Raw genomic sequence first — 12,718 nt, 5'->3', positions numbered from 1 at the left:
TACCATGGTAACAACCCCCACCCCCCGACGGCAGGAAGTGCTGCTGTTACCATGGTAACAACTCCCCCCCTCCCAACGGCAGGAAGTGCTGCTGTTACCATGGTAACAACTCCCCCCCTCCCAACGGCAGGAAGTGCTGCTGTTACCATGGTAACAACTCCCCCCCCTCCCAACGGCAGGAAGTGCGTCCCAATTAATGCATAAATACTACTGATATTTACTCTAAAGTGTTGAAATGCTGTGCCTGTAATCACTTGGCGAGCCAGCTAGGAGTGAGTTTACATGGGAAGTTGAATTCCTCTTTAATTCAGAATTAAAATGAAATCCGATTTAAAATGAGTAAAAATTACAGGAAGTGCCGTGTGGCTCTGAGTAGAACGTCCCAATTAATGCATAAATACTACTGATATTTACTCTAAAGTGTGCCGAACTTAAGTTTACTTTTTGGGTATATACTGTTTAGTCTGGCCTTTCGGACGCAGCGCGGGTTCTGGAAGGACCTGGTCCAAGTCCAGACCTGAACCTGACTGGACGTAACCATGGAAACAGTTTTATGACGTTTTTCTGGGGTTGTGCTAACTTTCCGTCGACGACTGTAAGTTTTTGTTATTCAGAGAGAATGTTAAACTCACCGGCGGCTGCGAGGGCCGCGGCGCTGCAGCGCTGCTCGGGGTGATGGTGATGCTGCTCTTCATCTTGGTCGGAGTCGTTCTGGCCGACGACGGTTGCCGAGGGCAACGGAGAACCGTCGCGGTGTCTGAGCCGGACTCGGCTGCTCTGAACCTGGACCCGGGACCGTTGGGACCGTTGGGACCGTCGTTTCCGGCCTCGGGCGGCCTCTTGGGGCCCAGGTGGATGTGGATCTTGTTGTCCTCAGTGGTGACGATGTTGCTGCTGTAGTTCCTGGCGGGTTCCGGTTCCCTCTCGGGGGCTAGCTTGATGAGCGTGTGCTGCGCGGGAGCGTCGCGGGGCTCGCACGGGCTGCACGTCTCTGCTATCGGGACGGCGCTGACCGTGATGACGGACACCGGCGACACCGGCGACCGAAGGCCGTTCCTGTCCGGACTCTTTGCCTTGGAGACGGCGGTGATCGTCACCGGAGACCTGGTTCGGCTCAGACCTCCGTTCAGACCTCCGTTCAGACCTCCGTCCTTGCTCTTTGGGGTCAGCGTCGGGCCGTTGGGGACGATGGTGATGTGCGGTTTCTGCAGGCCGAGCGTCGGGATGATGGTGGTGCTGGAGAAGAAGTCGTCGGCCCGAGGGTTGGTGATCTCCAACGTGGCGGTGCTGCTGTTGTGATCCGGCGTCACTCGGATACGCAGCGGCCGTCCCAGCGGCGCCGGCGACGAGGACGCTCCGGTCCCCGTGAGGGCGACGGCCTCCTTCTTCTTCATCCAGGGAACAGAGCACCTTCCAAATCAAGACAGAAATCTGGAGGTAAATATTGACTCAGACCTGAACTTCAACAGCCATCTAGTTAGTTAGTTAGTTATCTTTATTTCGGTCAATTATAAGCATGATTAAAGCTGCAAGCAAGGATGAACGGGCCCTCGCACGTGCAATTTTCACCAATTAAAGTCAAAGACTCAAAACTGAGTCCGATGAAACCACCCATGAGTCTTTATGTCAAACCATTCAAAAGTTATGGCAGAAAATAGGGGCTATCAAATATGGACCAATCAGATGAAGGGAAGGCGCGCTTTTTGGCGTCTATCGTCGCCACGGTAACCCTTTTGAAAGAGAAAAGTAATGCGCTGGATGCAGGATGGAGACGCACATTTTGATGTATAACACACCTGGGGGCACGTTACGGTTCGGGCCGTATTAACGGCCGAAGGAATGGCATAAATTGCTCCAAAATTACACGATTAATTCAAAATGGCCGACTTCCTGTTGGGTTTGGGCCATGTCGCCAAGAGACTTTTCTTTAAGTTGCGACATGATACAGGTGTGTACCGATTTTCGTGCATGTACGTCAAACCGTATTGTGGGGCTTGAGGCACAAAGTTTTCTAGGGGGCGCTGTTGAGCCATTAGGCCAAAAAGCACCACCCCCCATTCTTCTGATTGGTCCATATCTGATAGTTCCTACTTTCTGCCATAACTTTTGAATGGTTTGATATAGAGAGTCGTGGGTGGTTTCATCCACTAAATGTCCAGTTCTGAAGAATCTACATGAAGTCATACAAGCTTCTACTGCAGCCTGAACGTGCACAAGGTGGAGGAGGAATGGGTGATATTTTACCGTTCACGATAAACCATCAAAAAAATTCCCCACGGTAAGAATTTGTATCTCACGGTAAAAATGATAAATTCCTGTTGATGATGTTTTTGTGTAAAACTGATTTATGGAAGGAAGGAAGGAAGGAAGGAAGAAGGAAGGATAAATTCCCGTTGATGAGGTTTTTGTGTAACAAACATGGAGGATCTGAGAGTGAGATAGATTTATATTTACAAAGATGGAGTTGAATTATTTTGTTTTTTTTATTGTCATTTTTATCGTTATCGGGATAAATGCCAGAAATTATGGTGATACATTTTTTAGTTCATACCGCCCATCCCTACTGGTGGAGGCCCGTTCATCGCTGCTTGCAGCTTTAATTATTATTATTATTATTATTAGGGCCGTTCATCGCTGCTTGCAGCTTTAATTTTATTTGTTATTTATGTTTTAATTGTGTCTTGCCACGTTTAATGTCGATGTAAAGCACTTTGAATGACCTTGTGTTGAATTGGGCTAAATCAGGGGTGTCAAATGTGCGGCCCGCGAGAAGTTTCCAACGCAAAAAAAACTAAATGTTAATTTACTAAAAAGGAAGCCATAAATAATTGAAATGAATCGCAGCATATCCCATAATATATTTCTGCTACAAATTCATCGTTATTCCACAAATAGAGCAGTTTGACATTTTTTTATTTTTCTAGAATGCCTTTACCGATTTTATTTCTTTGTAGACGGTCTTTTATTTTTATTAACTGACTACTATTATATATTTTCCCAGGAAAAATATCACTGCTAAAAAATATGATAGAAGATATTTATTCAGAGAATTTCAGTGTTGAATACGAGGATAGTGACAAAGTAAAACAGTTAAAAAAGAAGTGCTGACTTTTTCGGCACACTGGTGTAAATATCCGCGCCAATTTTTAAAAATAAATACACTTAATTGTACTGGAAAAATCTCTAAATCACAAAGAAACACTTGGATGTAATAAGAAAGATTTAGCTTTTAATAAAATTTCCTATAAAAAAGCGAAATATAAAAAAAACATACTTGTTTCTGATTATCTTTGTCAAATGATATTAAAGTATGTTACATAATTTGAAAAAAAACAAGAAATTTCAAAAAAAGATCCTGAAGAAATATATTTTACATAATTAGAGTGTAAACAAAGTGCATATTTCCTTTAAAATTAACTCAACTGATATTGGATTAGATAACAATAGTAAAAAGAAAGAATTAGAAAAAAAATCTTTGCACCGTTTTTGTTATTTTGAGTGTGCGGCCCGCGAGAAAAGAATTGGTAAAATCCGGCCCGCCAAGCGAAATGAGTTTGACCCCCCTGGACTAAATAAACCTGCCTAGCGTTGCGTAGCTCGGCTGAGGCGGGAGGATACCGGTCCAGAACCGTGGGCTTCCTCAGCTTCTGCTGCCTCAGGTTGCTCATCAGTTTGTTTTCCTCCAGGACGGATTTCCGGATGAACCCGGCCGCCGTGTCGTTGTCGTTGTCGTTGTCGTTGGTCGGCAGGTCCGTCTGGACGGCCGTGGACGTCACCGGGACGTCCACCAACCTCCTGCCGCTGGCGCTGGGCCGGAACGCTCGGCCGTACAGCTTCGTCGCCTCCAGCTCCGCGCTCAGCTTCTCCACCTGCAGAAGTTTCCACAAATTCACTCTTAATGTTGGCAAAACAGAATCAATATCGCTTTGTTCTGAGTATCAATTTAAACCTGAACTAATACTGACATTAAATAATATTTCTGTTTATGGCGAAGGTGTTGGGTGTAAATCTAGACAGGGATCGTCAACCCGCGGCTCTTTAGCGCCGCCCTAGTGGCTCCTGGAGCTTTTTCAAAAATGTTTGACCTTTTTTCTTCTTTTTTTTTCTTATTTTTCTTTTTTCCTTTTTTCTTCTTTTTTTCTCCTTTTTTCCTTTTTTTCTCTTTTTTTCTTTTTTTTCTTTTTCCTTTTTTTCTTCCTTTTTTCTTTTTTTTCTTTTTTTCTCTTTTTTTCTTCCTTCTTCCTTTCCTTTTTAATCTCGACATTTCAACTTTATTCACAAAATTTTGACTTTTTTCTCGACATTTCAAGCTTTTTCAAAAATGTTTGAGCTTTTTTCTTTTTTTTCTTCTTTTTTTCTTTTTTTTCTCCTTTATTCCTTTTTTCTCTTTTTTTATTCCTTTTTTAATTTTTCTTTCTTTTTTTCTTCCTTCTTCCTTTGCTTTTTAATCTCAACATTTCGACTTTTTTCTCGAAATTGTACTTCAACTTTATTCACAAAATTTTGACTTTTTTCTCGACATTTCAAGCTTTTTCAAAAATGTTTGACCTTTTTTCTTCTTTTTTTTCTTCTTTTTTTCTTCTTTTTTTCTTTTTTTTTCTCTTTTTTTCTTCCTTCTTCCTTTCCTTTTTAATCTCGACATTTCGACTTTTTTCTCAACATTTCGACTTTTTTCTCGACATTTCAAGCTTTTTCAAAAATGTTTGACCTTTTTTCTTCTTTTTTTTCTTCTTTTTTCTTTTTTTCTCCTTTATTCCTTTTTTTCTCTTTTCTTCTTCCTTTTTCTCTTTTTTTCTTCCTTCTTCCTTTCCTTTTTAATCTCAACATTTCGACTTTTCCTCAACATTTCGACTTTTTTCTCGAAATTGTACTTCAACTTTATTCACAAAATTTTGACTTTTTTCTCGACATTTCAAGCTTTTTCAAAAATGTTTGACCTTTTTTCTTCTTTTTTTTCTTCTTTTTTTCTTCTTTTTTTCTTTTTTTTTCTCTTTTTTTCTTCCTTCTTCCTTTCCTTTTTAATCTCAACATTTCGACTTTTCCTCAACATTTCAACTTTTTTCTCGAAATTGTACTTCAACTTTATTCACAAAATTTTGACTTTTTTCTCGACATTTCAAGCTTTTTCAAAAATGTTTGACCTTTTTTCTTCTTTTTTTTCTTCTTTTTTTCTTATTTTTTTCTTTTTTTTTCTTTTTCCTTTTTTTCTTCCTTTTTTTCTCTTATTTTTCTCTTTTTTCTTCTTTTTTTCTTTTCTTCTTCTTTTTTTCTCTTTTTTCTTTTTTTTCTTTTTCCTTTTTTCTTCCTTCTTCCTTTCCTTTTTAATCTCGACATTTCGACTTTTTTCTCAACATTTCGACTTTTTTCTCAACATTTCAAGCTTTTTCAAAAATGTTTGACCTTTTTTCTTCTTTTTTTTCTTATTTTTTCTTCTTTTTTTCTTTTTTTTTTCCTTTATTCCTTTTTTTCTCTTTTTTTCTTCCTTTTTCTCTTTTTTTTTCCTTTTTCTTTTCCTTTTTTAATCTCGACATTTCGACTTTTCCTCAACATTTCAACTTTTTTCTCAAAATTGTACTTCAACTTTATTCACGAAATTTTGACTTTTTTCTCGACATTCCAACTTTTTATTCTCTATTTTTGTCTGAGAATGATAGTGATTTAGTTTTATCCTCTGTTTTTGTGACTAAGGGAGTTGTGTCTATTATTGTTTTTTGAGTTTTTGAGTCTTGTCTTAAGTGTAATGAGATTTTTTTTACTAAAAATGAGACATTTTAACTAGAAATTAAAGCTGCAAGCAGCGATGAACGGGCCCTCGCACTCACGGCCACCGCCCACCATAAGCATATCAGAAATGACACCACCCACGACTTCCTATGTCAAACCATTCAAAAGTTATAGCAGAAAAAAGGGACAACCAATCAGAAGAAGGGGCGGGGCTAATTCAGGCCAATGAAGCTCAAGGACTCATTACATAGTCCCATGACACCACCCACGACTCTTTATGTCAAAACATTCAAATGTTATAGCAGGAAATAGGGACAACCAATCAGAAGAAGGGGCGGGGCTAATTTTCGCCAATTATGGTCAAGGACTCAATACCGAGTCCGATGACACCACCCACGACTCTTTATGTCAAACCTTTCAAAAGTTATGGGAGAGAAAGGTATTCTAGTGGGCGCTGTTGAGCCGTTAGGCCACGCCCATTAATGCAAACCATGAAATATCAAATGTATCGACAGGCCTGGCTTTTCTTTAAGTTGCGACATGATACAGGTGTGTACCGATTTTCGTTCATGTACGTCAAACCGTATTATGGGGCTTGAGGCGCAAAGTTTTTTCTGTCTGAACCAATCAGATGAAGGGTGGGCGCGCTTTTTGCTGTCTAGCGTCGCCACGGTAACGCTTTTGAAAGAGAAAAGTAATGCGTGGTGTCGGAGGATGGAGACGCACGTTTTGATGTATAACACACCTGGGTGCACGTTACGGTTCTGGCTGAATTAATGACCGAAGAAAGGGCATAAATTGCGCCAAAATTACACGATTAATTCAAAATGTTCAAAATGGCTGACTTCCTGTTCGGTTTCGGCCATGGCGCCAAGAGACTTTCCTTTAAGTTGCGACATGATACAGGTGTGTACCGATTTTTGTGCATGTAAGTTAAACCGTATTGTGGGGCTTGAGGCACAAAGTTTTATCTGTATGGACCAATCAGATGAATTGGGGGCGCGCTTTTTGGCGTCTATCATCGCCACGGTAACGCTTTTGACTGAGAAAAGTTATGCACGTTATTGCAGGATGGAGACGCACATTTTCATGTATAACACACCTGGGTGCACGTTACGGTTCTGGCGAAGAAGCGGCTGAAGGACTGGCATAAATTGCGCCAAAATTACATGATTAATTCAAACTGGCCGACTTCCTGTTGGGTTTCGGCCATGGCGCCAGGAGACTTTTCTTTAAGTTGTGCTATGATACAGGTGTGTACCGATAAAGGAAGCTCTGAAAACCTTAACAAACCATGGTTTACTATAGAACTTAGGAAATCCGCAAATTCAAAATTTTATGTCTATGAGTTTTGGTTCAAATATAAATCATTGGTATAGTATGCATAAATGGCTTTATGAGGGTGACACTTCCATTATAGATAAAATGTATTTCAAAATGGTTTTCAAAAATGAAAGGACACATGAGTCTATCTTTCTTGAAAAGTTAATTTAATTACTGATACTTATTAAAATATACATTTTGTTAAGAAATCTATTAATTTTGAGATAAATAACGGTCGCCCCCAATTACTTTTTTAAGGTCGTTGCCCTATTAATGTAGGTTTAAAAACACTAAAATACCTTTGTTTTAAGTTTTCACATATATGCACACTACATTCCAAATGTTTGGAAAATGGCCAAATACATCTTTATTTTAAGTATTTTAAAAATAGGCCTCTCAAAGGCCTTATACATCATTGAGCCACAACTGTGATTCAGGCTTAAAGCTCCTCTGCTACACGTCATTCAGGCAGCCAATCAGCACAGAGCCTCATTAACATAGCCCCACCTCCCCTCAGAATCCCTCATAGAGAAGGTTAGAAACGGTAAAAATAAAGACATGGCCCAGAGGCTGAATTTCTCATTTATGTAGAAAAAACCTTCAAAAGCTTGTTTTTAAGACATTCAATGCCTGTTTAAAATATACATTAAATGCCATAATAGGTCACCTTTAAATAATTTTTAAGCAAATGAAGCAACGGTAAATTCTCGCCAAATACAGTAAATTCCAGTTGTCCCTGAACGCACCAGGAGGATAATCGGCTTTTTAGAATTCCGACCGGTCCCTGAATGCACCTCCTCCGCGGCGCGGCGCGGTCCCGACCAGATCTCGGCTGAGGGCCGATAATAATATAATAAAATTGCAAAGCTGCTGTGAAATAAGGTGTAATACATGCACTGTAATTATTTTCTGTATAAAAATTGAATGTAAAAAGACGGGTTTGACTCAAAATCAGTGTGGTTTTATTTAAGTGGTCTCTGTCTCGGTAGAAGACAGAGACATGAAAGACATGAAAAAATCGAGCTGCATTACAGACATGCGCCGCCGAAATACATCGGTGAAAACTATTCCACAGGAATATTTCACCATAGATGTCTTAAGACGACTCTACAATTATGCACACAATAAAAAAATACTTACAGAGGTAAGGTTGGGACTCGTGTGAAAACACTGGAGGATTCATGTCGTGTGAGGAACGTCAATACGGTGCGCACGCAACGTTCCCCCGCTCCCCCCCTCCTCCCTCCCCCTCGGCCTCCGCTCCGCTGCAGGACTGGCCGGCACACAGAGCCAGCTTGCTTTAAATCCAATGGATTTAAATAAATATTCATTACCAATCGTGCGTTTTACGCACCTTAATGCCAAAAATATATTTTCACATCACAGTAAACAATATTTTTACGAAGTTTACGAAGTTAATTGGACATGGCATGACAAAAATATTATTTAATTGTATATGAATACATTTTTGGAAAAAGAGAGTTACAAAGTTCTTCAAAAGCGATATGTACCAGCGTATGATTTTTTAGTCATGTCGAAATGTATCTAAATCTGACATTTTATTGTCTTAAGACCAAGCCTATGATTTTAAATTATTATTTTACCAAAAAATTCAGAGTGACGTAAAATGGCAGTTCCCTTCAAGTTATGACCACGATACTCAACACAGTTAATAAGGACGCTTATGACAATAATATGTGTCGATTTCATTGTGATTGGGTGAATGAAACAGCAATGACAGCACATAATTTGATGAAAAATGTATACCTGACCAAAAGGTGGCGCTATGGATTTCAATCCAAGATTGTCATATCCACTTGTTCAGAATGGAAGCCTGATTACATGTATTGATTTTGGGTTGATTCTGACCAATTATGTTTAAGTTACAACAACTTTTATGTTCATGGCGAGACACAGAAATTTGACCACCTCTAACGGCGACGCCCTTTGATAAGAACGTACAGTTTTCTCTGTCAGTCATCGTCAATGTCTTACCTATTATCTCACCAACTTTGAGATCATTAAACTGATCTCGCTTGGAGCACAGATGCAAACTAGAAGACATGACAATTCCTGGTGCCAACAGGTGGCGCTACAACCGATCCTGAATATTCCACCATAGATGGGTTCAGGCTCAACCTACAATCATGCACATACGTTTTCAACAACATCAAATCATGTATTGCTGAATTACAGCCAATTGATGTTTGATGGCGAGGCTTAAAAATGACCTCAAACTTCGCCGAATCACTACGGTCAAGCCCTCTGCTAAAAACTTAAAAGCTTCGCAATTTAGCGTCGGCCATGTGTCTAGATTGTACAAACCAAGTTGTGAGCCAATCTGATAAAATCTCTAGGAGGAGTTCGTTAAAGTACGAGGCCTAGAAATGATCAGAATTCATCAAAAATGACATTTTCTGTTCAAAATGACGGACTTCCTGTGTAACTTAGAGCATGGGTCCAAGAGACTTTTTTGTAGGGCTTTGTCTGATATAATAGACACATAAAGGACATTGCTGTAAGTCAAACCATATTATGGGGCTCGTCGAAAAACATAAAATAGGTGGCGCTATAGAGCCCATTCTTGTGGACCCATGCCTGTCGCCCATAAAATACGTAATTTTACGCGACTCTGGAAGCGTGTGCAAAATTTGGTGAGTTTTTGAGCATTTTAAGGCCTCCAAAAAGGCAATTCATTTACGGCGAGAATAATAATAATAATAATAATAATAATAATAAACATCACAGATACAATAGGGTCCTCGCACTTTCAGTGCTCGGGCCCTAATAAGACAAATATTCTCGTTCAGATTTTGAGTTTTTTTAGTGAAGAACAGCTAACGTCATTGCTAATGCTAACGGGGATCCTAGCTAAAACCAACCTGGCTCCCCAGGCGGTCCTTGGCCTCCTGCTCGGCCAGGAAGCTCTGCCGGAGGACGCAGAAGTCGGTCCGGAGCTGCGACAGCGTCTCCTCCGTGTTCAGCAGCTCGTGGATCTTCTCCTTCAGGGCCCGGACTTCGGCGTTCCGGAGTTCGCGGAGTTCGCGGCTCTTTTCCTCCTCGTTCCTGCAGCGAAGGCGAAGTTCGGCCTCCAGACTCTTGGCGTCTCCACCTTTGTTCCGGCCGATCTGGCTCTTCAGCTCGTCCACCAGCGCCGTCAGCGCGTCGGCTTTGTCCCGCTCCGTCCGGAACTTCCTCTCCAGCAGCTCGTACTCGTCCTCGCTCTTCATCAGGTCGCCCTCCACCACCTGATAGGACCACAGATTCTATTATCACTTCATCTTATTCTTCATTTCATTCAAAAATAAAACAAATTAAAGCTGCAAGCAGCGATGAACGGGCCCTCGCGCGTGCAATTTTCACCAATAAAGGTCAAGGACTCAAAACCGCGTCCAATGACACCACCCACAAGTCTTTATGTCAAACCATTCAAAAGTTATGGCAGAAAGTTGGAACTATCAAATATGGACCAATCAGATGAAGGGGGGGGGCGCGCTTTTTGGCGTCTAGCGTCGCCACGGTAACGCTTTTGACTGAGAAAAGTAATGTGCAACGTCGCAGGATGGAGACGCACATTTTGATGTATAACACACCTGGGTGCACGTTACGGTTCGGGCCGTATTAACGGCCGAAGGAATGGCATAAATTGCGCCAAAATTACACGATTAATGCAAATTGTTCAAAATGGCCGACTTCCTGTTCGGTTTCGGCCATGGCGCCAAGAGACTTTTCTTTAAGTTGCGACATGATACAGGTGTGTACCGATTTTCGTGCATGTACGTCAAACCGTATTATGGGGCTTGAGGCGCAAATTTTTTTCTGTCTGAACCAATCAGATGAAGGGTGGGCGCGCTTTTTGGCGTCTAACGTTGCCACGGTAACGCTTTTGACTGAGAAAAGTAATGTGCATCGTCGCAGGATGGAGACGCACATTTTGATGTATAACACACCTGGGTGCACGTTACGGTTCGGGCTGAATGAACTGCTGAAGGAATGGCATGAATTGCGCCAGAATTACACGATTAATGCAAATTGTTCAAAATGGCCGACTTCCTGTTCGGTTTCGGCCATGGCGCCAAGAGACTTTTCTTTAAGTTGCGACATGATACAGGTGTGTACCGATTTTCGTGCATGTACGTCAAACCGTATTGTGGGGCTTGAAGCACAAAGTTTTCTAGGGGGCGCTGTTGAGCCGTTAGGCCACGCCCATTAATGCAAACCATTAAATATCACATTTATCACCAGGACTGGCTTGGTGCAAAATTTGGGGACTTTTTGGGGCACGTTTAGGGGGAAAAAAGGACCTTATTTCATCGGAAAAATACAAAATTCCTACAGATACAATAATAAAGTCGAAATTTTGACTTTTTTCTCAACATTTCAACATTTTTATCGAAATTGTACTTCAACATTAATCTCTCGTCGGACCCCCGGAAGAATAGCTAACGCTGTAGCTAATGCTAATGGAGATCCAAACAAACCAACCTCCAGCCGCTTCAGTCGACCCTTCAGCCTCTCGATTTCCACCGTGAGCTCCTTCACTTTGTCGTCTTCGTCCGGATTCCTGCTTTTGTCCTCCAGTCCGTCCATCCTCACTTTCATTCCTTTAACTTTGCTATTCAGCTGTCTACATTTCTCTTCTTCCTTGGCAAACTTATTCCTCAACTCCTCCTTCTCTTTGGCCAGACTCATCACTTGCGTCTCCATCTCCGACTTGAGCTTGAGGAGTTTCTTGCTCTCCTCGATCAACTTCTCGGTAACCTCCGTCACCTTTCCCTGCTCCGCCTTCAGCATCTTACTGGCGTTGTGGCTTTTCTCTTCTTCCCGCTTCAGCCGCTCCGCCGTGTTTTTCCTCTCGTCCACCAGTAGAACGGCCAGCGATTTGAACTTCATCAGATCTTCTTTGAGGAACGTTTCCACCTTCTGGAGCTTCGACTCCGACGACTCCAGCTCCTTCAGCCGGTTCTTCACCCGCTCCAGCTCGCCGGCCAGATCCCTCAGATGACACTGGTAACAAACGATCATTAAACACGAGTGAGACAAAAATAATGTTTTGGTCATTGGAGAAGTGATATGCAAATAAAAGTTGAATAGGATGACAGAGATACACTGCAAAAACTCAAAATCTTACCAGGAAGATTTTTCATATTTCGAGTTAAAATGTCTAATTTTTTGTAAAAAAAAATCTCATTACATTTAAAACAAGACTCATCACTGGAAAAAAACAACAATTTTCACCTGTTTCAAGTAGATTTTCACTTAAAATAAGTAGAAAAATCTGCCAGTGGAACAAGATTTTTTTGCTTGTAATGAGAAGATAAATCTTGTTCCACTGGCAGATTTTTCTGCTTATTTCAAGTGAAAATTTACTTGAAACAGGTGGAAATAAAAATAAATATTCCCGGTAAGATTTTGAGTTTTTGCAGTGTGTGTTGAGGTTTCCCTCCAGCTTCTACTTTTGTTTAGATTTTCTATTGCTTAATTTAGATTCCAGTAAAACAGGAATGTTTATACAGTTCTGTTCAGATGTTAGTTTTATTCCTGAGATTCATCTGATCATAGGCAGATATGATCTCCTAGCTGGCTCGCCAATTAATCCTCAGAGGACGCATTCACTGCACAAACTCAAAATCTTAACATGAATATTTGTCTTATTTCTAGTTAAAATGTC

General features: G+C 41.0%; 1 protein-coding gene across 4 annotated transcripts in view; it reads right to left on the bottom strand.

The window, feature by feature from the left end:
* The window catches only part of LOC133464444 (filamin-A-interacting protein 1-like), a 29,655-nt gene that overhangs the window by 1,264 nt on the left and 15,673 nt on the right, over positions 1-12,718 (bottom strand). For all 4 annotated transcript variants that reach the window (XM_061746432.1, XM_061746431.1, XM_061746430.1 and 1 more), the window contains 4 exons: positions 11,533-12,054; positions 9,930-10,295; positions 3,583-3,869; positions 633-1,410 (listed from right to left, as the gene is read on the bottom strand). In XM_061746432.1, coding sequence (XP_061602416.1) covers positions 633-1,410; positions 3,583-3,869; positions 9,930-10,295; positions 11,533-12,054 — 1,953 coding nt within the window. The remainder of the gene's footprint in view (positions 1-632; positions 1,411-3,582; positions 3,870-9,929; positions 10,296-11,532; positions 12,055-12,718) is intronic.

Source organism: Cololabis saira, chromosome 18, assembly GCF_033807715.1.
Source record: "Cololabis saira isolate AMF1-May2022 chromosome 18, fColSai1.1, whole genome shotgun sequence".
NCBI classification, from domain to species: domain Eukaryota; kingdom Metazoa; phylum Chordata; class Actinopteri; order Beloniformes; family Belonidae; genus Cololabis; species Cololabis saira.
This window is presented reverse-complemented; position numbering and strand designations above follow the sequence as displayed.